This window comes from Caretta caretta, chromosome 15, assembly GCF_965140235.1.
Source record: "Caretta caretta isolate rCarCar2 chromosome 15, rCarCar1.hap1, whole genome shotgun sequence".
NCBI classification, from domain to species: Eukaryota; Metazoa; Chordata; order Testudines; family Cheloniidae; genus Caretta; species Caretta caretta.
The window spans coordinates 26,262,351-26,288,125 of NC_134220.1; the positions used below are offsets into that span (position 1 = coordinate 26,262,351).

Consider the following 25,775-nt stretch of genomic DNA (forward strand, 5'->3'; position numbering starts at 1 on the left):
TGCGTAGGGAGCCATGTGCCTTGAACTGGCTCAGGCTATAGTAGATCTATAAAACAGAGGCTGAGCATTCTTTAGGGACAAGGATCTGATTTCATTCGGATTTGGTACAGGACACCATTTGTGAAGTATCATAGCACGGTGTGCCTCAGTTATAAGTAACTTACAAGAACCACTTCCCTTATCACTGAAATGCTGTCTTCTATGGGTACAAATAGAGTTGAGATTAGATTCAGTACGTACATCGTATCAACTAAAAGCCCGGTTGTAGTACAGGTTTTAAATAAAAATTCTCAGGCTCTGCTGGTGTTTTGCACTGTGACTATTCACTCCCTGGAAATCACTCTGGAAGTATGCATTGCACCTGAGCGAGATGAGGACACTTACGTCAGTAGGTTCCCTGGGGCGCACAGCGATCGTTCTTCTCTCCTGCTCCCCTCAAATGGATTCCCGAAAGATCGTTTCCGGATCATCGTTTTAACCAAGATCTGCAGGACAAGATTGATTTCAGTCAGGGACAACCCTTTCCAATAGCAGTGCATTTCCACTCAAGAGTAACGGAAATGTTTGAAGTTTATACCAAATCGATAGAGTTTGTGCTTTAGCAAACTATTAAAAACAAGCCTAGACTGGGCAAAGTTTTCATTTAACAATAATGACGACTGCCAGGTCTCCAACTGCTTAGTTCAGAAGCTCATTTCTTTATCTGGAACTCCTCAGAGCTACATATGCACACTTCAAACCACAGGAGACTGGATATGAAACCTGAGTGAAGAATGCAACATTTTCTTCTCCAATAATCTTTCTAATTCAAAAGTGAATTTTGATTTGCATGTATCTGTCACCCTGCTGGGTTCACTTTCTGTGAACTTCCAGCTGCTTGGTCTTTAATGGCAGGAATACTCATTAAAAACACAATTTGATTGGGGGATTGGGGTGGGGTGGAATTTGCTTTAATACTTGCCAAAACTGAATTGTGATTGGAAACTCTATAGTTTGTACTGAGCTAACTTTAACTGCGAAGCACAAAAGTCACAGAAAAAAAGACTTTGAAATTCATGTTACCACTTAGTTTCGTAACTTACATGTTATTGCATCAGTTCCCTGATTGAATTAAGGATGCAGCTAACCACCAGAGTGCAAACTGAGTATTACAATCGGGTGTATAGTTTGAATGTACTGTCAGTGGGTTACAAAGTCACTCAATGTGATTAATAAAGCCAAGAGTAAAAATAAAATAAAAATAAAAAAGCCAAGAGTGTGTGAATCTTATACCTCAGTGTAACATTTGCAGCTTGACAGGCAGACTAAGAATTATTCCCTGGAGAAATTTGTGAATAATTTTGAAGAACAAATCAAAGTTGAGAATTCTGCAACCTGTCAGTGGCCAACTCATAAATAGAAAAAAAGAAAGAGGCAAAACAAGCTGAATAAATCATTCATTTTGCACTCAACTGTGCTAGACACACATTGATTTCAAATGGGGCTGTGGGTACTCAGCACTTCTGGGGGAAAAAAGGTCGAAACTTTTTCCAACGTTCTCCTTCGATTGTAAACTCTTCAGGATGGGGATGGTATTTGCATCTCGCACAGGGCAACACACAATGTTTGCATTTAAAAAACAGTCTATTACAGGGACGTTAAAGCAGGTGAGCTATTCACAAACAAAGGCAGAAATAAAAATGGAGGCAGGTTTTTTTCCTTTCTTCTAAATAATGACTTAAATCAAAGATGTGACAGCAGGACAGGAAGGAGGTTGCTGCTAATGAATTCCAGGCGTAGGAGATTTGGGGTTGGGAACACAGAGATTGTCTGATGTGAAGCTGAGCCCAGGGAGGAGCAGATGCAGAGACTATTCTTGCCGGGCCTGATCCTGCAAAGCTCTGAGCACCCGCAATTCCCACAGAACTCAGGGTGCGCCGAGCTGGGCAGAATTTGGTTCTCTAAAAGGAAAGAGGCCATGGAGCACAGATTGCTCCATTGTCTGCTCACCAGAACACAGGCAGACACGGTTGCCAAAAATCATTGTTCTTCCTCCCAGATTTGTTCCCTTTCAGTAAAGTGAGAGTCTGGGGCACAGCGGCAGGAAGGGGAAGGCAGCACAGCACCTCCCAAGACACCTTGCGGTGCACAGTCAAAAAGCGGAAGGTACAAACTAAAACGATGACAATGCCACTGAGCAGCCATGGCTCCAGTGGTGGTCAAAAGAACATCTCAATAGGCCCAGGGATACCTGCTTGAAGTCCTGGTCTCTGTTTAGCGCAGCCCTCCTCTCCATATGGTCCAGAATTTTAAATATGGTTCTGCTGTGGAGCTGGGCTTTGCAATCATCGAGAGGCAACGTATGAGAGCTTTGAAATCTGAGAGCGAACCACAAGCTAGCAAGATGGGAAAAACCAACTTGTTTCCCTTTTTTCCTCCACAGCACCTTATTACAAACAGCCACATGAAAACCCTGAGGCAAGTTAAGAGTAGTCTTCTGCTAACTCCCACTACTATACACCGAGATTTCCCTTCAGTGCAGGACACAGGACAGGCGTGACCAAAGGCCCAGAGCTGCCAGGTTAAAAGCAAGTCGCTAATGTGGAGTTACAAGCTGGAGTTTAGAAGGTCCAATAGAAGCACCAAACTCCCACTAAACAGCAGTTGCAAGATGGCAGCCACAGATGCTCCAGTCAGATGGTTTTTAGAAAGGGGTTAAAAATGACGGGGGATGGGGAAGCCTCAGCACTAGGAGATAAGAGACTCAGATCTGCAGACCAGGGGAAGTGCGACAAGAGAGCAACTTAGACAACATCCTGTCTTAATGGACTGCTCTGAATGATCTCCAGACACACACAGTTCAGTTCCACTCCAGCTTGAGGGGAAGGCTATCTCCACCAAGCAACTGACTTTGTGGTCTCTTTAGCAGCTGCTTAGAAGGGCAGTGCTGTCCTAGATCTATTTCAGGAAAGGTTTCTGACCCAGAGATGCCACATGCTGCTGCATGGTGCCCATATGCCACCCCATGGATGGGTGCATTAGAAACAGAGAATACAGGAGTCCTGGCACCTAGTCCTCAACTCTAATCATTCATCAGCACAGCTAGGTCTGAGCAGCGACGCTGGGGCAGTAAGATCAGACCATTTTCCATGCACACACTGAGCGAACGGTTGGCCTATGTTACTCACCACTGTGGCCAGGCTCGGGATGTGTTTGACCGAGTTCTCGACTTCTTCTTCGGTCACCTCGATGAGCGTGCAGTTCTCATCCTCCGTTGGCAGTGGTTCCGCTCCGTTCTTAGTGACCCACGGGTGCAACTTCAATTAATAACACAGCCTGTCAGAAACTATTTCCTCTTTTGGAAAAAATGAGAACAACCCAGACCTGGCAAGCGCACCGCATCTCTCCAGCTACAGTACTCATAGGTCTGTGAGTTATTAAGGAATCAGGGATGCTCTGCCCTTTAATCTAGTGAGCTAGAGGAATGAACAATCCCAAATCATTAGGACTAGAGATGAGCTCAAACCAGAACTCCAGATGCACACACCCTCAAACTTTGGGGAAGTGCAACTCTAGATCCAAACTCTGTGGACCAGGCCTGTAGTCACGTAGGAAGGGAAAGTATAAATAATGGGTGGCACTTACAATGCACTTTGCATCCATGGATCTGCACATGCTTTACAAAGATAGGGAGCCATCATTACTCTTATTTTACAGATGGGAAAATGGAGGCACAAAGAGGTGAAATGACGTGCCCAAGGTCATGCACAGAGACAGTGGCAGAGCTTGGAGTAGAATCCATGGAACTCCTAGTCCCAGATTTTCAACAGACCGCAGCAGAAATGGGAGAATAGGTTCAAAAGAAAAGAAGAAAACTTTTGCCTGCTCTCCAAACACCATCAACCATTGTCCAGTTCTTGAACCCTTTCTGAAGGTTCAGAAATAGCTTATTAACTCTCCCTGGTTCCTGCCTTTCCCCAACCTTATTTGCCATTTTCACAGCTGCTCAACCCTTCTGGGCTCCAGCAGGGAGAAAGGGACAGAAGTCTCCTGGGAAGGCTGTTTTGCAATATTATCCTAGTAGCCCAGAAAATTGGACGCAGACAATTTCTTTATGTGGCCTAGTCTTGTAGGCACAAGAGGTTCCGGGATGGAGAAGGCTCAGGAGGGCCTGAAAAGGAGGCATTGGCAGATAGGGGAGGGAGCAATGAATGATAAACTGACTCCAGACAAGACTGAGCAAAGAAAATGCAACAAAATAAAAACAGCCCGGACAGTAGCGAGGTCGCAACTCACCAACAAAGCTTCATTTCCAGCTGGCAAATACCTTGATTTCCGGAACTGAAATTCTGGATTCAGGGTTTTTATCCAGCATCTGCATGATCAGATCCTTGAAATCCTCGGTAATGTCTGGCCTTGGGAAATTAAAGTGAGCCATGGGTTAATTTGAGAGCGTTCACAGCCACTTCTCATTGCCAGGTTTCATCATATCAGCTCATTTCCAAAGCGGTGTTTGGGGGGAGGGACAGGTCTGGACACAGCACCCGGGGCTTAAATACCTATGCTTCTGCAGAGTGCTCAGACTAGTGCTAGAGAACGACCATGCTGCGTGCACACTCATTTCTGCTCCATCGCAGAGCTGAATCCCGAGGCCCACGTTGCCCAGCACTCACTTTGGTAAAGCTCTGAGCGGAGGTGACTGGTGTTTGGGAATGGGATTAAATGAAGGAGAACCAAGGAATAAGGAGTAGTAGAACATTTAGGAATCCAGGGGATTACTCAGATCAGTTACTTCTTCATTTAGTCACTGCCTCCGGAAGGAGGGACCCACCCCCATGTAACTGTCCCCAAGAGAGTTTCCATAGGAGAAGCAAATACACACTGAGATGACGAGGAGTCAAATAAATCACCACGCTCAGAGCGGTCAGGGATGTGCAGGGTATAAAAAAAAAGAAGATGGACAGAAATCCACCGTGTGGCAATGGAAGAGGTTAATTCCCTTTGGAGACTCCGGAACTTAAAAATCACAAACATTTTTTCAACAGCTGTAGATCAACAAATTTTGACCCCATGCCAAGTTTGAAGGGAGTTTTCCAGGGATGAGTGCAGCAGAGAAAGGGACGTATTGGTGGTCTGGGTTATAGTTTTGTAAAATCTCATTGGATAAGATCCAGTTCCACCTACTCTGTGCTTTCTGGGAGCCTAGGGAAATGGTGTTCACTTTCCAATTTGCATAAATAATAAAAAGCCTTCTATGTACTCACTGATCTGGGAATTCCAGGGGTTGAGTCTTGATTTTACTGTGTAAACTTAGAATCCTCTCATCCATAAAAGGGCACTAGTCACAAATAAACAAAAACAAACAGGATTTGTTAAGCAATAAGGCAATTTGGTGGAGTCAGCAGAACACATCACTTGCCTTGGGAAGAATTTTGCAGGTTTCAAAGGAGAGGGAGAAAGAATTAGGAGGAAAATACAACATATGGCCAATTTTCTCACCACATTATTTTGTTCAGCTTCATTTAAAAACAACAACAAAAATGACACCTTTACATAGCATGGGCCCAAAGGACAGCTCCTGGTTGAACAATCTGGACAGGCCCACCCTGTACTCCTTGAGCATTCTGAAAACAGAGGAGCTTCTCATGTGCAAGCACTACTGGATCGACCCTGGGGTTTGGAAGGGAGCCCGACAGGGTCATCCATTCTTCAGCATCATTTATTAAGCCATCTCTCCCTCTACGTCCCATTGCACCAGTTAAAATCTCTGTTGGATGAGCTCTTGCTCGCCCAGGACTGGCACAAAGATGTTCTCAGCAGAGGTGCCCTCTGCTGGTCAAATGGATCTACTGTTTGGTCATGTGCAGGGTACGGGAAAAGCTCGCCCATTTACTTGGGCTTTCAACTAATGAATCTGTTAGCATCACAGCAGGCATGGGCCATGTGCAATTTCACTGAGTCACCCAAGCTTGCGGTTATTGATTTTAAACTGAATGTGAAATGCCCAGATGCCATGACAATATAAATGAATCAGGGCAGGAATTACTTCATTATCACTAACCATCCCCACACCCAGTGAGAAAAACCGCTGCAGTAATGTCCAGACACCCTACGAGTGAATGATTAGACATTTATAAAAAACCACTTACGGAGCTGTGGGTTGCACAAGACACTCTCTAGCAGAGCCCTGTGCGGGACTAGGGTAGAGCCCTGCAGCAAGACTGGGATCCTGTGGCCATAATAGTGGGAGCAGGATTTTAAGAAGTCCCCACGCAGGTCTCTACTCTACAGCAATGAAGCCCTGCAGACGGACTACGCAAGGGGCTGGGCCTTAGGAGCAGCAGCTTCATTGTAAGGCAGGCCTCTGCCTTACAATGAAGGAGGAATGTTGGCCCGTCCCCAGTGCAGCACAGGGATAGGTTATGGGGAGAAGAAGCCATGACGGATCAGGCTTTGGGGGGGGGGGGGGGAGAGGGGATATAAATTTCACTCTATGAAACACCACCCAGAGCCTTGTGTAGAAAGACATCTTGACTCACTGACCAGGCACAAAACAAGAAACTCATTACCTGTCCAAACACAAAACAGAAGAGCGTGATTCCCATGGCCCATACATCCAAAGCCTTGGAAGAAAGGAGAATACAATATTATAGCTAGTTCTTGCACATGGAGCCCAAAAAGCATGTATATATTAAAGAGACAGTTATAAAGAAACCTCACTACAAAATACCTTGCCAGAAAAGATTTTTCTTGTTTCTGAGAGGGTTTCCGGGGCCATGAATGCAGGGGTGCCCACAGTGTTGGTCAGGAGGGCATCGGTTCCTTTGAACTCATTGCTCACTCCAAAGTCAGCGATTTTGATGTGACCATCTTCCCCAACTAGAAGGTTGGAAGGTTTAATATCCCGGTGGATAATCTTTTGATAGTGCACTGTGTGTTAAAGAAATAGCAGGACATTTAATGACAGTGCATGCCTGTAACACAACTAGGGGATGGTAGCTAAGAGCAAATGACCAAACACACAGGGACTGCAAATCTCAATTAACAAGGACGTCGAAACTAAGGGCTAGATCCTGAGTTGGGGTCAGTCAGGGTAGCTTTGCTGAAGCCAGCTGAATTACACCAGCTGTGGATCTGCCCCCAAGTTGTTAAGACCACCAGTGGTTTCTGTTTACAAGCTTACAGTATTCGATGCCTTTGATCAGATCCTGAAAGTAGAACCGAGCCTGATCTTCAGTGAGAGGTTTCATGGCAGGGACTTCCATCACAGGCCTGGAAAGGCAACAAAGCAGGGCTCATGAGGAAGAGGGGTACAGTTTAGAACCCACAAGATGTCAGATGCTTCTTTTTCTGACTGATGTTTAAGAGAACAGGTAGCAAAGCTCTGACCCAGCAAGAGATAATGGATTCTTTAGCTCATTGCCCTGGCTATCCCACAACTCTCCTTCATGGCTTCAGCAAATGCTGTGAATTAACTCACTATAGTAAACCAGAACGTCGGCATATTAGGCCCTGTCTACACTATAAAAATAATCATGTTGCATTGTTGTGGCTCAGCATGTTGACACATGGTTTTTAGTTATCTCTGGGTCTGTCTACACTGCAATGAACACCCGTGGCTGGCCCATGTCAGCTGATTTGGGCTCGTGCTACAGGGCTGTTTAACTGCGGTGTAGATGTTTGAGCGTGTGCTGGAGCCCAGGCTCTGGGACACCCCACAGACCAGCTCCAGGTGTTTAATTGCAGTGTAGACATATCCTATGTCACCAGAAAAAAACAAGCTGGGGAACTCAATTTTAATATGGTAGATACAGTGGCACCTTTACACTGACTCTGCCTAGGAAAGGCAGTGCCAGACATTCAGCTGCCCCTGCTACTCCAAGGGAGAGATTTTATGTCCCCGATCTTTGGCTGCATTAGGGCCCCTTTGCTGCACTACGCTGTTGCAAAGCGGCCCTAACGCCACCGGAGCCAGCCACAATCTCAGCCGAGTGGGATCCTCTGCTGGTGCAGAACTGGAAAATAGCTTCTACACTAGCCCTCCTCTTGGTGGGTGGCTTAGGGCTCCCCTAAAACCCAGCAATTCCCAGCTACTGTAACTGCCCCCGAGCTTGACAGCTTGCCTAAGTTACAGCAGCCCCCAAGCTACCCCAAACTACCCTGGGGAGGGGGGTCAGTTCAGAACACAATGGCCCAGGACGAGGACCAGGGAAGTAGAAAAGTGGCTTAAAGTCACCTTTGCGGCCTTGTGAGTTATGCTGCACGTTCTTTGGCTGTAGCCAAAGATGGAGGCCTACATCTTACCTATCCCTCTATATAACAGGTTCCATGATTTCCCCTCTTGCGTGGGCACCTGGATGGATGGCACCGTTTCTGTCACCCCAGAATATCCCCCGGGTTGTGATCCACACAAGAGCCCGAGCAGCAGGACTCTGCTGCCCTCAGTGGCATCACGTTCATGCACAAATGCTAACTTGGCAGTGGCAGTTCCTCCCTTTATTATTAGATGGCCAAATCCTGAAGGATTCAGTCAGCTTTGAGTCAGGCAAAACTCTTACTGAAGTCAGTGGGAGCATTGCTTGAATGAGGGTGGAATGAAGAAATTAGGGTCTGGTCCATTAGGATCCGGGTCATTAACATACACAGTAAGGTACGTGCATACAGCACTGGATAAATTATTGGATTTTGGCTCCATAGATAAAGTTTCCCCATCCCAAAGAGCTTGCAATCTAGAGACTTTGCCTAAGGCAAACATTACAGGAAGGAAGAATGTACACAGGATAGGAAGCAGCCATCACAGTAGAAATGCTTCCTGGACTAAGTGGTATTTTAGAAGCAGCCTGAAAGTGGAGATCTATACAATTCAAAGATTGGAGAGAACTAAGAGCCATTTCAGTGAAAGACGCCTCTTACAGACACGAAAGTGCTGAGCTGCCCTCTCTTAGGTCTGATTCTCACTGAGGTTTGGGCTCCTGGAAAGAGAAGTTTCCAAGGATTTCCAATGTGGTTTCCTCCTGGCACCCAATCGTGTTTCAAGTGTCTTCAAACCCACTTCCTCAGCACACGCTGGGAAAGCGGCTCTAGTGGGCTCCACGCCAATCTCCCTCTACACAGTCACACAGCACAAAAACTAAAGTGGTGTACCGAGGCGCTCTCCCATTAATAGCTGTGTCCCCGCTTGACCCCAGAATCTGGTTCGTATCCCTCTAAAAAGTCAAAGTGGGACGGGGAAGGGATTAACTGAGTCATGTTAGAAAGAAAGAGTACAGAACTTGGAACAGCACCTTGGCAGCTGTTTGGCTTGCACATCTGGACCTTACATAGCTCTTCCATAGGTCACAATGGATGGCTGTACTGGTTCATCAGTTCATCCTTTCAGAACTGTATCCTTTCTATCTGAGGGACAGATGGAATTTTCTTCAACCCCAGGAATGTCGGTCTCCTCTTTTTACTCATTATTTCCTTCAAACTAAGAGATTTAGGGACAGATCCCAACCTCTATTTCACCCATGCCAATCTGCAGTTGCTCCCTTAAAGTCTATGCAGTTGCTTTGGATTTACTGGGACTGAGAGCAGAATGTGACCCTTAACGTGGCCATTGCAAGGAAAATCTCCCTTCTCCCCTATAGCCTTATTTCCCCAGTTTTGCACCCTCTCCTGTGGTATCTCAGAGAAATGTTGAAGCACAGGATCTGGTGCCACGCCCCCGTCTATTTAGGATCCATCAAGGTTTCTAGTGTCCCAGGGCTAACTGCAAAGTTCAGATCATTCTTTTGCCATCAGCACTGCAGGGGTGTTGTTTCTTTGGAAGGCGGGTGGGACTCACAGAGGAAAGCTAAACTAATTAGCTCCACCTTGACATGTGTCTCTTTGCCAGAGTCTGCACATTTTCCCAAAAGCTGTGGGAGATGCTGCTGCCCGTCTTGAATCTCTGAAGGATCCAGCATCTAATGAAGTAGACAGAGCTGAAGAGATGCTAGAGTGCCTTGCTCTGTCCAAGAGTCCCCTTTTGTTCTTCACATTGGTGGAGGATGCCCATATATTTATCATTGGTATTATAATAGCAGCTAGAGTCCCATCCAAAACCAGGGACCCACTGAACTGAGCACTGCACTAATGCATAGGAAGAGACAGTCCCTGCCCTGAAGAGCTTGAAATCTAACCAGAGAAGACAGATCAATGGTGGAAGGGGGCAGAGAGATGAATGTGACTCGACCAAGGTCCCACAGCATGTCAATGACATAGCCAGGAATAGAATCCAGGTCTCGTGAGTCCCCATCCAGTGCCCTACTCACTGAACCATGCTGCTTGCACTGCCCACCCCCTTACTGTTCCCGTAAATGATCGTCTATATCCTCCTAAATCCCATCTCACGCTAGCACATGATGGTGCACTGCAGACACTCAGCAGGCTGAGTGCCAAAGAAGATTGATGGATAACACAGGAAATGGCCTCACAAGTCGAGAGGATCAGAAGACGACCCATTAGCATCTATTATCTATTGCACAGGATTACCCTCCACTAGCACTAATGGAAGTTGCCTACGCCTGTCAAGGACAGAGGAGACTACAGTACACAATTACTTTTCAGCTGGATACATGGACTTCCCCACTGTAAGATGGGGGGAGAGAGAAAGAGGTGAGGAGCACTCAGCATTTCATTCTCTCTCCAAGAGGACCCAAGCTAATTCTCAGTACTGAGGGAGAAGATACATATCAACATAACCTCAATGGGTGTTTAAATTCTCATGCCGGAAAACTGTATCATCAATCCACAAAGAAACACATTGGCTTACTGTGTTTTCAGCTTCTTGCCCATGATAATAAGGGAAATCTTCAGCTCTAACAGTTTTATTATTTGAATTATTATAGCACCTAGGAGCCATAGCCATTGTGCTAGGGGCTGTACAAACATAGAACCTACCCCAAAGAGCTAACAATCTAGTTTTAGTTACAATTACATTGCTAATGCTGCTTTCATGAGAACTGCAAACAGCCTTTATTAAATTCAAAGATACTTTCTCCTAAACTTCTCATGCCATTTAAACCCTATTTTATTTTTCCTAGAATTTTTCATCTGTAAATCTCAAAACACTTGACAAAGTTCAGTGAGCATTATTATCCCCATATTAAAGATGAGGAAACTAAGGCTCAAAAAGGTTACATGATTTGCCCAAGGTCACACAGTGATCAGCAGAGTCAGAACCTCAGATTTCTTAACTCCCAGTTTGAAGTCCTGTCCACTAGGACATGCTGCCTCTGTCCTCTGCTGATGTAGCAGGATGAAAGGAATAAAACTCAGACAAGATGTTGACATCCTAGAACAGAACTGAGACAGTCTGAATGTAGCATACTGCACACACATGCACAAGCCGACAGGTATCTGCAGTTGTAGATCATGGCCTTGTGCCATTTTCCGAAGACATGCAATAAAGTGCTGGATTGGACACAGAATTCCACATCTCACAATCATTTGGGCTCATTCTACACTCTCATGGATAAACTCAGAGCACGTCAGAGAGCCTCAGTCACTGTAACTCACATACACAAAAGCCAGAAGAGAGACTGCGGCAAGAAAAGCAGCTAACAGGGGCTACAGCAGCACAGCTGCAATGCCATAGTGTAGACACTTCCTACATCGGCTGAAAGGTTTTTTCTGTCAATGTAGGTAATACACCACCAGGAGCAGTGGTACTTAGAGCCATGGAAGACTTATTCTGTCAACCTAACCACATCTACAATGGGGGGAGGGGGAGGGGGAGGGAGGGGTAAAGGCTGGCTTAACTAGTGTTCAGGGGGTGAGAATTTTTCACATCCCAAGTAACATAGCTAGGATGATCTAAATTGTAAGTTGCAGACCACAACATAGGGAGACCTAGCTTTAACACCTTCCGCATCACCACTGTGTAAGGAATTTGGCCCACTGTATGCACTATTTCAACCAAACTACACTCTCACACACTGCTTATGAAATACATTTGCTTCAACAGTCACTAAGTTTGGAGACGTAATATCAAGGTTCAATACTTACCCTTGTTTTACCAGTTCAAACACTGAAACACAAAAGAGGAGGTGATTAATGACAGGCTGAAAGCTCTGCAAACAAGATCCCAGCAGAAAAGCACTTATTTCTATGACCAATTATGGAAATAATAATAAACAACAACATGAAACTGGCTGGGTGAAGTGAGTTCAGAGTGTGGAAGAATCTCTTGTGGTATTTTGTTTTTTAAAAATGTACATTTTTGCATGACGTTGTCACTGTATTTATCACACAGATCTGGAGTTCAGGCAGAAATTAGACTGACAATTCACGCCGCTACTTCAAAGAGCACATTACTATCTTCCTTGTTAATAATCTATGAACTAACATATTTGTTCAGTACTTCAGAATCATTATAGTTTATCAGGCTAAGACTCTTCTCACTATGACCCTGATTCTGCATTTCTTACATACCCAAGTTTTGAGTGTGCAGAGAATGCAGAACTAGGGTCTAAGGACACGTCAGCTCTTTGACCCGAATACAGTGCTCCATCATCAGTTAAGTAAGGTACAGTGCAAAATACACACCATCAGAAAGGTTTCACCAGGAACCAGGTAAAAAGTTTCCCCCCCACAAAATGTTTATGGATTTAGCTTAAACAAACTACTTATTTCTTCAAGAAAAGCTGGGAAGGAGCCAGTAAGGGTCTATCTATATCGCAGCTGAGATGAGCCTCCCAGCCTGGGGAGACTTATTTGTCCTAGCAGGATTCACCCTAGCACACTAAAAATAGCAGTGTGGATATTGCAGCACCAGCACGGGCTCAGACTAGCCACCCACGCTTGGAACCGGTGGCTCACCCAAACCTTCACCGGGGCTGGAACATCCAAACAGCTATTTTTAACACACTAGCACAAGCGTGTCGACCTGTTTGCTCCCAGCTGCAGCGTAGAGAAACCCTTAGTTCCTCTGTTAACTAATGCACATCTTACACCTTCTGTGATGTTATATTTTTAAACCAAGTAAATAACATTTTTGCACCTAAGCTGAATGTGGAAAACACACATGACTTGTACAAAACGGAGAAGTGAATATAGTCACTTATTTGCACGTTCACAGATACACATTCAGGCCCTGAGCATAGCATGAGAAAGGATGGCAAACGTGCCCCTTCGTTAACATGTGTTTTTCAGGCACAACAGCTGTTAGCACTGGGAAACTTGGCCCTCAGGGGGTAGATTAAATTAATAGAAATAAGGCAGATTCACAAGGAGACCAATATGCTAATGAATTCTGATGATGATTTTAAAAAGGCATATTGGCAAGAGCAATGATTGGAACATTGGTCTTAACTGGTCATTGTCTTGGCCTTTGGCAGTTCATCCCCTTTGGTATTGCAGATGGGTATTTGTATTGAAATTCTCAATTGTTAAGTGTAGTTTTGAGCAATATTAAGCAACGTGTATCAGGGAACATTCTCAAGGCTGATTAGTTCCCTTAAACTGGTCTATTTTAGGGAACAAACTGCTAAACAATTCTAGGGAGACACGGACAAAAGGTAGAGGGTGTGCAAATCAGTGAGCTCTTAAAGGCTTTACTGACATGACTCCCCAGATCCCTGCGAGTAGTTTGCTCTTTACAGCCACTACTGCCTAAAAAAAAAAAAAAAATCTACAACTCCCACCAGGAGCCAACTTCAACAGCTCTGGAAGGAGCTAAAGTTAGGGTATGAGGAGGAAACTCCCCCTCCCTGCCCATCTGACAACAAGGAAATGTTGCATTTCCATAGTATTTTCAACCCAGAGTCTCAGCATGGTGTGCAAACATTTATTGTTTAGGTAGGTAAGTTCTATCCCATTTTATAGCTGGGATAACTGAGGCACAGAAAAGTTAAGTGACTGGCCCAAAGTCACACAGTGAGTTAGTGGCAGAGCCCTGTATTAAATCCAGGTCAGACTGTTGACACCCTGCTATAACTAACAGATAACACCACTCTTCAGTTTAATCCCAGATAGGATTACGGTAGAATGAAGCTGCAGGAAGAGGTGTCCATAATGAATATCTAGTTTACATCACATTTTAATTTACTTCTATTGCACCTTTGATTCAAATCAATAGATGTCCAGCTAGTGCAGGGAGAGAGTCTGAATCTGGAAAGATATGGAATACATTAGTATGCGAGTCTGGTACTGGCCACTTTCAGAGACAGGGTACCAAACAAATGGGATCATTGGTCTGAGCAAATATGGCAAGCCCTACATTGCTATTCCTTGCGCGACCCGGACTTGTATGCTCTTGGGTAAGTCACTTTAAGAAAAAGGATGATGTTGGCACAAGACCAAAGGGGCATAAATTGGCTATGAACAAATTCAGGCTGGAAATTAGAAGGTTTCTAACCATCAGAAGAGTGAGGTTCTGGAACAGCCTCCCAATAGGAGTTGTGGGATCAAATAACTTAGCTAGATTTAAGAGATCTGGACAAGCTTATGAGTGGGATTGTATGACAGGATTGCTTGTGACGGTAGGGAGCAGGGCTTGGATCCAGTGTGTGTCTTATGTTCCTAATATCTCATGTTTCAGGGCTTCAGCCAGTCACCTGCAGGGATCAGAAAGGGATTTTTATCCCCCATTTATTTCCTATTTCCCCCCTCCCCCCTTGTGTCTCTTCCCTCTGAAGCATCTGAGATGGCTAAAGCTGGAGATGGGAGAGGGTGGGTGAGTGCTCTGAGGGGGCATCAAGCATTCTCTCTCTCGGGTGCTTGGCTGGCTGGTTCTTGTTCACACGCACAGGTCTAACTGATCGCCGTATCTGTGGTTGAGAGGCAGTTGTCCCTCAGGTCAGATAGGCAAAACACCCCCAAAGTCACTGCCATTCTCTGCAGCATGGGGGTGCAGGTCATGTGCCAGGATCATCTGGGGATCTCTCACTTAATCAATTCCCTGCCACTGCAGGGAGCTCATACAACTCAGTTCCTCCTATTCTTTTCCTGTGACATGTGATAATTTAGTTTCCTGTAGGCTGTAATATTTTGGTTATTGGGTTTAGAGTGTGCGTGCTGGGAGGTGTTGGTGGCCTCTGACGTGCAGGAGGTCTGATTAGATGATCTCATGGTCCCTTCTGGCCTTAAACTCTATGATTTACTCCTCCCCTGTGCCTCAGTTTCTCTAGCTGTAAAATGGGGTTGGGAGAGGTAAGACAATGTAAGGACAACACTTTGCAAACCTCACTTGGCAGGATAGCTATGGAAATAAAGTTATTATTGGACTCTGCTCCTCTTTAACCTCAGTGGGAAGGGCAGGGTTTTCAACATTTGGGGAGAGAATGCAGATAAGACAGTCCCTCTTTCAAAAGGAACTACAGCTTAAGCAGCACTCGGGTGCGGTGACAGGAGGATAGCAGTTAAGAGCATTACAGGTTACAGCTGGGCACCTGGCTCTGCAAAGTGCTCCCAGATATCTAATTATAACCTAGTGCACTGCTAAGTATAGGCTGACCGGGTAAGCTACAGTATAGCTGTTTTATCTCTTTCTGAGCCCAGACGTTGGATCCCGCATGTCTCCGTAATTAAAGGGGTCCTGTTCCTCTGATATACCCGTGCCATGAAAATTCTCACTGCTGTAAGCCCTATTCTATTACTTTAAGCAGCATAAAAGGAATCTCTATAGTGATCAGCTACTTTGCTGGCATAACTCACTGCCTCAGTCCCTCCGCACAGACCATGGGAAATATTTTATACAGTCATCCAAAAGTTTGATCCACGCAAACAGAGATTGCATCCAAATACTGTTGCTGTCATGTGGCATGCACAGTGGGGCAGAAGGGAAGAGTGACTTGTTTACCCATGTACAGATGGTCCTCGCTGGGGTCATCTAGCACCTGTCAACACAAGTTAGAAGGATAATAAAGTGATTGCACATGGATAAAAAGCATTCGATATTTCCACAGGTCCATATCACCCATCAGAAAATAGTAAGAATAAATATAATTTAGTATCAGATAATTTAGGCGCAAAATGTATAGCTAAGGTTTTATTTACACACACACACACACACACACACGTGCGTGCAAACACACAAAATAAATCTACGTCCACCTAGGGTTTCATGGTTGTCCCAATAGTGCACACTCTGGTCACTCAGAACTTCTTGACAACATCATCAGGGACAGAACTCAGACGCTCTTGCTCTAAAAGCGCAGGTCTCTAACATTTGACGTCAGAGAGAATTACTCCATCAGTTGTAAGCAGTACATGGCATATGACTCAGAAGAGAACTATGGTATGGACATCAGCCAGTTCATCCCTCTGTATGTGTATGTTTGTCGGATAGATAGATTTTAAGTTTTTACACACATACACACGCACGCACAAGTTAAATACTTAAGTTGTATATGTGGATTCATGGAGAAATAAAGCAAAATGTGTTTTGTCTGGTTGATACCAGTTTAATTATGTTTTAAACCTACACCCCCGATGCACCCATATCAGGTCAGCAGCTCCAGTTTGAGAACTGGCACTTTTCTCAAAGCCATTTCCCTTTAGGAATTCCAGTTCCCAACATCTTAATTTAAAACAGACATTTTTGCTTTGCTAATCTCACTAGTTCCTTCCCTCAAGGGAAAAGATAAGAGTGGGGGAAAAAATGTAGCTGTAACACAAAGGAAATAATATTTCTGGTATGTTTAAACATTTTATCTCACTTGTAAACCATCAAATTTGAATATGCATATTCATAGATCTTGATACTTTTTGCATGGTCAGTTTCATTAAAGCCAATATGTTTCCTAGGAGACGAATGAGGAATCTATCATTGGCATTACTCAAACTTTTCATAATTAATCTTTAAAGGATAAAGCATTAAAAGAACCAGAAGGGGAATTAGAAAACATCCAAGGGGATAGTGCATACTGTGATTCCACAGTAGATGCTGAAAGAGCAAATTGGAGCGGATGGATTACTCCTCAACTCAGAATGAAAAACCCCAGAGACATAATTGGGCATATGGCTTTAGAGGACCATTTACACTCCCTCAGCATTACAATCAAATTGTGCTATCTGCAGGTTCTGTACACAGAGCCTGCAGATTTCCTTCCACTGCTGAGTGCAGGGACCAAATCAAACAGACTCCTTTGCTGAAATAGATATAGGTATGAATAAAAATGATTCTCTCTTTGAGCCCCATCCTGAAAGATCCTCAGCACACTCAGCTCCCCCTGAAGTTAATGAGTTCAGGATGCTCAGCACTACACAGGAGTTATGCAGCACCTTGAAGCTTCAGGGCCTTTGTACAGGGGCTGATCCAGGATTATAGAATGGGGCTGGGATTTAAGGCACTTGATGCAGACGAGGAGAAATTACACTTTTTACTGCCTTCCTACAGCAACAACAAAACAATCACTTAGAGCGTATGTGGTCTCTCGCACAGAATCCCTGGAAACACCACTCCCCTCATCCCCAAAATGGACTTGAGCTTTTACATTTCCCCCCAAAATCCAATTGTTTTTGCAGTCAGTCACAAAAACCAACATTCTTCCAAAAATCACCATTTTAAAATGGAGGAAAACAAGCATCTGATTCTGAGATATAGGAACCAGACCCACGATTTCATCTTGACTGGTAAATAGAGATGCTCCTAGGTTACCATTTCTCTTTCAGACTGATGCATACGGAGTGCCTTGCAACACAGAGATCCTTTTATTCCCAGTGTCCAAGCATGACTGGATTGCAAATCCAGCGTGAATGTCCACAAAACAGGTTACTGAAGCCCACAGAAAACTAATTGCACATGCATCCCTCCATGTAAATTCATAGATATTAAGGTCAGAAGGGACCATTATGATCATCTAGTCCGACCTCCTGCATAACACAGGCCACAGAATCTCACCCACCCACTCCTGCGAAAAACCGCACCTATGTCTGAGCTATTGAAGTCCTCAAATCGTGGTTTAAAGACTTCAAGGAGCAGAGAATCCTCCAGCAAGTGACCCGTGCCCCATGCTACAGAGGAAGGTGAAAAACCTCCAGGGCCTCTTCCAATCTGCCCTGGAGGAAAATTCCTTCCCGACTCCAAATATGGTGATCAGCTAAACCCTGAGCATGTGGGCAAGATTCACCAGCCAGATACTCAGGAAAGAATTTTCTGTAGTAACTCAGATCCCACCCCATCTACAAACAGGCATTGCTTGAGTCAAGCTAAACGCCTGAATGCCCTGAAGATTTTAGTTATTATTTACTACTTATTTATTTTAAAGATGGCCCTTCAACCACACTGGACAGATCAATATAGGAATGGCTTTCCGGATGACAAACGTCCTGCCATCAAGGAACACCCGTATTCTGCACTGAACGCCTCCAGGCCCCTGCACACCCTAATATTGTAATTGCAAGTTAACATTTCAGCCACTCTCACCTCCACCAGTTTCACTACATTAGGATGGTCCAGCTTTTTCAAGATGGCGATCTCTTGGTGCACCTGTTCAATAGGCCCTTTTGGTTCCAAACAGCCTTCAGATGTGGCTTTGGCACCTCGAGGAGGTGGGCGGCCTGTTTAAAATGGTAAAGATACAGGAGGCAGGTAGCACAAGACAAGTAATAGAAACTGACAGCTGATACATGTGGCTGAGCCAAGGTTGCACCTCACCAACAGTCACAGGATAAAAGGCCTGATCTTCAGGGGTGCAAAGTTTTCCCCTCTCCCCCTGACTTCTCTGGGCATTGCAGGTGTTGGGCACCTCTCAGGAGCATGCCATGATGCATGTATTTGAATAAACCGAGTGCACCGCAAAATACACTAACAGAGATCATTTGAAAGAGAGAAAAGCCAAATCATTGCTTAATACGCATGGTCACTGATGACCTTACCAAGACAAATATCTTCATTTAATTTCAATAGTGTCTGAGATACTATCTGAAGAATAGCACAAAATGCAGATGATCAAAATTCCCAACTCCCCAATTTTTGCAGGCAAGAATTTATTTATTTTGTCTGTTGAGTCTTTACATTTATGCCATCAGAGTGGAATTTCGCCCAGAGACTGACACTTCTTCTTAGCGTGTGTGCAACATGGCTCAGGTGACGTGTGACCAGGATACATCACCAAATTTGGTCTACTGGTTGGATCATTAGCTAGACACAGCACAACTAAGTGACTTGCCCAAAGTCACACAGGAGGTCTGTCTGAGCCAGGAACAGAGCCGAGATCTTTTGGTTCCCAGTCCAGTGCCCTAACCCTCAAATCAACCTTCCCTCCATCTCTCCAGCCCTCACCCCAAACCTCCAACATCAATATACACAAAATTCAGCACTGCCACAAAGCACTTTCCAACCAGGATATCTGCCTCATACATATATGATAATTCTGCTGTCAGAGACCGTGGGGCTGTATGTTTCCCCCACCCCACCATCTCTGCTGCTCAGCCGTAGATCTCATTAGTTCTCCACACACCAGACAGCCATTTGTCACTTACGTGGAAACCCTGCTTGTCTCATGAGCTTCTTTTTGGAAAGAACTTTCATTGCCTGCAATACAATTAATATGTAAATAGATTCTGTCACTGCTATTGCAAAGAACTCACATGTCTAGGTTGAAACCTCGCTTTTGGGGGCAGACGCTGGATCTTTGTGCAAAGCCAAATGGGCCTGGTGTAGGGGATGAGAAGAGAGCGCAAACCTCATAGGACAAAGAAGCGTTTTTGATCCATCTTCAGAAGCACTGGGGAGACATTGTTCTGCTCACATACAGCATCTTCAGGGGCAGCTCCTCGATGATACCCCTAAATACCTGAGGGGCATATCTTTCCCTCTCTTGTGTCTCCCAGTCTCTTCTCTCCCCACATCCCAGAACCTTCTCTCCCCCTTCCCCCAGGTTCTCAGCCCCCTTCTGGTCTCGCCACCAGGTTCACCCACCTAAGATCTTGACTCTACAAGGGCAGCATGACCTTCAGGCAGGTCTTGCTCCTGCTTGGTGCCCCTGGGCCAGCTGAGAAACGCTCCTCCCACACCTCACCAGCTAGCTAAGCAACACATTCTCTCCCCTCCAAGGCAAGCTGATGCATCTTCTTCCACATCCCTGGCTTCTGCAGCTGGGTGAGGAGAGCAGGGAGAGTCTCTAAGCAGCAGGATTTCTGCCTGCCAAACAAGGGAGGCAGCAGCCTCTGGCCTTGCTGTTTGGTTGGTGCATGCTATTAGATCTGGTGCGCAGCGCAGAAAAGCTAAAAAGGTGGGTGTCAGATCAGGGAGCTAGAGAGCAGGCTGGAAGGCTCACGACTCCATCCAGAAGCTGGAGGTGAGGCAGGTCCGCCCCTGCACCCAGCACTAGACTATACTCCACCAGAGAATCTCTGCTAATGATACTCACATAGTAGGTGTTGTCATCTTCATTGTACGCGAGCTTCACAACCCCATAGGAGCCCTAGAAAAATACACCAGCAGCCACAGGTTACTGACTGGGGACCGTCAGAGAAACACATTAGCCACCATGGCTCCCACTATCGGTGAAAATGAGGTCACTCTCTGGACTCCTTTGTAGGCCCCACAGATTCACAATGACTGTGGGGCTCCTCCCTCTGCTCCAGCACAGTCAAAAGGTAACCCCCAAGTTTGAACTCAGCATGGCACAGAACATTTCCACGCCACCTGCCCACTAGCAATAAAAACACAGCAGGTTTCAAGTGCTGTAGCCCCTCAGGCTCCAATGCAGGGAGGTCACCTGAGAGTCCTGACACACCAGCAGCCATCTTGGGGACATTCCTGAGCAGGGAATCACCACAGGTGCCGACCAACCTATTAAAAAGCTCTGTTAGAGAGGTTAAAAGCATGGGGCCAGATCACCCTTTTGCATGGGAAATTATACCTGCTGTGTTTCACTGGACTAGAAATTAACCTTTTAGCACAACTGAAAACAGGTGTAATTGCATAAAGTAGCAGGGGTGAAGACATTTAATGGAGTATACTTATGAAGGTGTGAGCTGGCTTAGGATAAAATAAATTAAATAGTCCGCCCTGAAACTCCCAGCCTAATGCTCGTATGCCAAAACTGTAAAGTATTCACCTTTCCGATTTCATCTTTCAATTTATATTGATTAAGCTGCACACAGTCCTATGAAAGGAGGAAAAAAAAGTTTGACATGAACCAGTGGCATAACAAAAACAATCATGTATTTATTTGCATTTTTTTTTTTTTTTGCACAGGAAAAAGAAATGCATTATTCATAAACAGAGCTCCAAAAAAGCTCGAGACATCAAAAGCACCATTAGAGTCAATTAACCTAGAGAGGTAAAAATACAATCCTGAAAGAGTAACAGCCTCTTAAATCACAGATGTAATGTTCTTTAGACAATAAATGTCATCTTTTACTCTGCAGATTACTGTATTTGTTAGGTAATGTAAATCCATTCAGATTGTAACTATAATGTTTGATTTCATTAGCAATAAATGACAGCCATTTGCCAAGACTGGGAATTTCTACACATGGCTAATTACTGACGTTCAAGTGATCATTCTCAATAAGAACCACTCACATGAAATAGGCATATAAAGATCAGTAGCTGAAGTGAACAGGTTATAAACCTATCAGAGTGCACCAGGCCTTGTAAGCTGTGGAAAGTTTACTCCTTAACTAACAGCTCGTGACTAACTTCCAGATCCCTTTATTACGTCTAACACACTGTCCAGCAGACTTTCACTACCTGTTCTGTGTTAGAGACGACAGGTTCTGGGCATGCAATGCAGTATATCTGCTCACTGTTTCAGACTGTGTTTTTTTACATTCACATTTCCCATGCACTGGGCTGAAGATCAAATCCACCCACCTCTGAACATTGTTTCCAGCACCAATAAGCCCCTCATTTTGCTGTCTTTTTACCATAATTAACAACGAGTTAATTATCCATGAAGAACTCAAACCAGTTACTGAGACCATGTCTTCACTACCACTTTTGTCAATATAACTTATATCGCTCAGGGGGGTGAAAAAAAACCCCCCACCCTCCTGAGCGACGTAAGTTACACCAACAGAAACACCGGTGTGGACGGCATTATGTTGGCGGTAGCTATGCTGGTGGGAGAGCTTCTGCCACTCACTGGAGGTGGTGTTATTATGTCAATAAGAGAACTCTCTCCGATCAGCATAATGCAGCTACAGCTGTAAGCTCGCTAGTGTAGACATGGCCTTTGTAATGACCAATTCCTCAAGGGTTAACACTCCAATCTGAACCCTCCTATGAAATGCCTTTTTTTGGAAAAGCACACAAGGCACAACCATGCAAAGCGCTGACTCATTTATTTAGGCCCAAGCCTCTGCTCCCATGAGCATCAATGGCAAAACTCCCATTAACTGCAGTGTGTTTGGAGGAGGCCTTTATTGACCTCACTAGGAGCGTCAGGGTGATCAGCACCTTGCAACATAACATGTTATCTTGTATAGTGAGCATTTGATTATTCTGCGTTATTGCTTTTCAGAACTGATAACTACACTTTGCTATTTCAGGTACAAGGGATAGGGCCCCGTGCCAGCCTTGAATGAGATATTGCTTAGGAAGATGTCTCTTTTTAAGCTAACTGACCACATGCCTCCCACCCATTGTATAAAACATGCACAGATTTATTGCCAGAAGATGAGCGTTAATAGCATAACTGCATTTTCCTTTCAAATATATAATTAAGCAAGAATGGGCAGGAGGTATTAATTCCGCCCACCTCTCTTTTTAATCAGCTGCTGTTGTCAGAGATTACAGAACTCCTTATACAGATTCCTAAAGAGTCTCTCATTCCCCTCCGCCCCCCTTCATCACATCCCCCAATCGGTGGTACTGTCGGCTGTGATAAATACTGCACGAGTTTCATTAATATAACCACACACACACAGACTGTGAAGAATCTTTGTTTGGGGGAGTTAGGGCAGGTACACAGGATTCTCCCAATGTTCAAGTTGCATAGAGAAACTCATGATGCATAAATGAGTTGCAATCCCCATACTAGCTGCTACATTCACAGAAGAGAAGCCAGCGTGTCCTGGTTCAGAGTGGTATGGTCTAGTGGTCCAAGCACAGGATTGGAAGCCAGGAACTCAGGAGTTCTACTCAGAGCTGGGATCAGACTGCCCCAGAATAGCCCTTGGACAAGTCACAACCACAAGGCAGTCTGGCTTGCTGGGGACAGTGCAGGCAGGGAACTGTACAGCCTGGAACAACTCCAGTCAGGAGGGAAAGAGAGGGACATCTGATTATACAATAAATTCAGGAGTCCCAAAGACCTCTGGCTGCACCCTATTCTGAATTTCCTTTAAAGTTAGCAAAATACTCTATTGAAAGAGGACCCCTCCATGAATTAGAGATTGTGTCAAAAGCAACAGGCTAAAAGCATCCTTAACCAACAAGACTGCAGAAGTAGTAACTGGTTTATACTCAGGAAAGCCACATATCACAGAAATGCAGAGTCTATGCTAAATGTTAAATTACATAGGATATATTTTTCCTTACCTGAAAACCTGTAATAGAAACTTTATTTGATTCCACTGTCGGCCTCCGGGGCAACCGAGGAGAAGAATGTGGAGATGTAACTGGAGCATAAGGGAGAGATAGGTAAATGTAACGTTCATTCACACCTGCATTGCTATTAGGTGACTGAAATCTTTCCTGTTGAGATAGTTTTTGACCTCAAAGATTCAGCTTGGCTCTTGGCTTCCTTGTTACCTCTGGGGGCCCCCTAGAGTGCCAGGAACACCCTCCCCTGCAAGACCCTGGCTATCAGACACCATCATCTCTTCACCACAGCGTTCCACATGTTCATCTTTCTCCTGCCTGTCCTGTCCCCACTCCTCACCTGGGGCACCAGTCGAATCATACTCTGTCACCACAACAACAGACTCCATGCCCAAGTACTCAATGGTCAGTGACAACAAGCTACACAGATAGTCAGGTGCCTTCCTGCACTCGCTGGGCGGTTCATCGTAACAAATGGGTCTCTCGGTGGAAGGTCTGCTGGGAACACATGATAGCATGATCCACTGGCCAGCTTCATCCCAACTGATGGCGTAGCTCCATCAGAGATAGTAATCTAAAAGCATAAGAAATAGTTAGCAGCAACTTCGTAATGCCATACCTATTGGCCATGCATCACTCATAGGCTTGTTTAAAGACAAGGGTTACTGTTAGCTGGATGTTTAACTGATCTAACAATTTGTTTGAAAGTCAATAATTCTTCTGGCATTTGTCACTCTATAGAATTATTCACTAATCATCCAAGGAGCACCACGGAGTTGGCAATTTGACAGGTGGCAGTTTTCCATCCGAGGCAGTAGCGATCCAGCTCATTCCTATTAACGTTAGCAGAGATGGGGCCAAGACAAACCCCAAGGTTTGGGTTCGGATCAGAATTTGAAGCTAGACCCAATCTCTGTAATGTGCTAAATACTAACACCCATGAAATCTGGGAAGGTTTGGATTCAGATCTGGATTTCAAACCCAAGTTCTGGAGCATCTGGATCTGGGGCACAGAGAGCATGAATTTCAGATTCAAGGTTTGGGGCCCTTCCCTAATTATTGATGTAGTGCCCTGAGCATATCTGATGCTTTACAGAAATAAAGGAAACGGTTCATGCCCCCAAAAGCTTACAATCCAAATCAGACAAGAAAAGAAAAAGGACCAAGACAAAGATGTGGTGGGACGGACAAGGGTTAGAAGTAAGAATTATGTCATTTGTTTTGTACTTCTGCATAGGCAGCTTGTTAGGTCTGTTTCTTGTTTAATAAGGTCAGGCTCCAGAAGAGGAGAAGACAGCCTTGGAGTGAGGTCACTTGGGGCCATTAAAGGTCCCGTGGCACTTTTTGTAACAGCAGACGTTAGCATCTAATTGTAACTTGAATTAGAACTGGGCAAGGACACTAGGGCTGTCTCCCTAAATGCCCCTTGCGTTTTCAGTTAGACATGCTGGTCTTCCTTACTTTCTGAGGGACTGCTGGATGGTGTTGCTGTGAGTTCTTAAATAGCTACTGCATCCAACCAATGGCTGCATTTCAGTGGCAAGCGAAGTAAATGCTATACATTCCTTACTTATGTCACAGAGACATGGTGAGACTTAATATCTGCAATGTGCTTTGAGATCCTTGAATGAGAACTGCTCAGTATTGTTGCTGTTTGAATTATTATTATGAGGCTTTTATTTAATGTTGATGATCCACTATTAGCACAACAGGGTAAAAGCTAAGACAAGGTATAAACATTTGGCTAGGACTCTCACATAACTGATTCCCAGAATGCAGAAAGAAATGTTTAGACAGTAATATTCCTTTTACTCTAACCTATATAAACAACCCTGAGCATCAGCATCAAGATCTTTAAGAAAAGCCAGACACCATAGCCTGATCCTATTGACAGTCAGGGGAGTTGTTCACCAACTTCAGTAGGGTCAGAATCAGGCCCTCTGCTCTCAGATGCATAGATGCAACTACAATGAATATCAATGGGCGTTACCGTATTTTTTTTGTATTCCACTAGCATCCAATGGTCCAATCAGGATCATGCCCTCTTGTGCTAGGCAACGGGGAAAAGACAGTCCCTTTCCAGAAGGTTTTTTATGGTCCTGAGACTAGTACTCAGTATCTTCAAAGACCAGGTCCTTATTTGGACTAGGGCCCTGACTCCGAAATCTGGGCTGGGTGGGCAGAACTCTGCACCTGTCCAGGACACCATTGAAGCCAATGGGACAACACATGGGCACAAAGATCCGATTGGTTATTTTTTTAGGTCCAAATCCCGCAATCAACCACATTGTTTTAGCTTATCCTCTATCCATTCTTTGCTTTCTATATTTTC

At 44.8% G+C, this 25,775-nt stretch overlaps 1 protein-coding gene across 5 annotated transcripts in view; it reads right to left on the minus strand.

The window, feature by feature from the left end:
• CAMKK2 (calcium/calmodulin dependent protein kinase kinase 2) overlaps positions 1-25,775 on the minus strand; it is a 46,539-nt gene that overhangs the window by 6,942 nt on the left and 13,822 nt on the right. For 2 of the 5 annotated variants that reach the window (XM_048821529.2, XM_048821528.2), the window contains exons 2-16: positions 23,784-24,017; positions 23,441-23,520; positions 21,012-21,059; positions 20,319-20,372; positions 19,429-19,480; positions 18,371-18,504; positions 15,803-15,839; positions 12,010-12,031; positions 7,163-7,251; positions 6,710-6,909; positions 6,549-6,602; positions 5,244-5,317; positions 4,307-4,394; positions 3,168-3,296; positions 385-485 (exon numbers count right to left, since the gene is read on the minus strand). In XM_048821529.2, coding sequence (XP_048677486.2) covers positions 385-485; positions 3,168-3,296; positions 4,307-4,394; positions 5,244-5,317; positions 6,549-6,602; positions 6,710-6,909; positions 7,163-7,251; positions 12,010-12,031; positions 15,803-15,839; positions 18,371-18,504; positions 19,429-19,480; positions 20,319-20,372; positions 21,012-21,059; positions 23,441-23,520; positions 23,784-23,961 — 1,340 coding nt within the window. In that variant the 5' untranslated portion in view covers positions 23,962-24,017. Of the gene's footprint in view, positions 1-384; positions 486-3,167; positions 3,297-4,306; positions 4,395-5,243; positions 5,318-6,548; positions 6,603-6,709; positions 6,910-7,162; positions 7,252-12,009; positions 12,032-15,802; positions 15,840-18,370; positions 18,505-19,428; positions 19,481-20,318; positions 20,373-20,669; positions 20,744-21,011; positions 21,062-23,440; positions 23,521-23,783; positions 24,018-25,775 lie in introns of those variants that run through there. The other 3 variants (XM_048821530.2, XM_048821532.2, XM_048821531.2) reach the window with 3 other exon arrangements.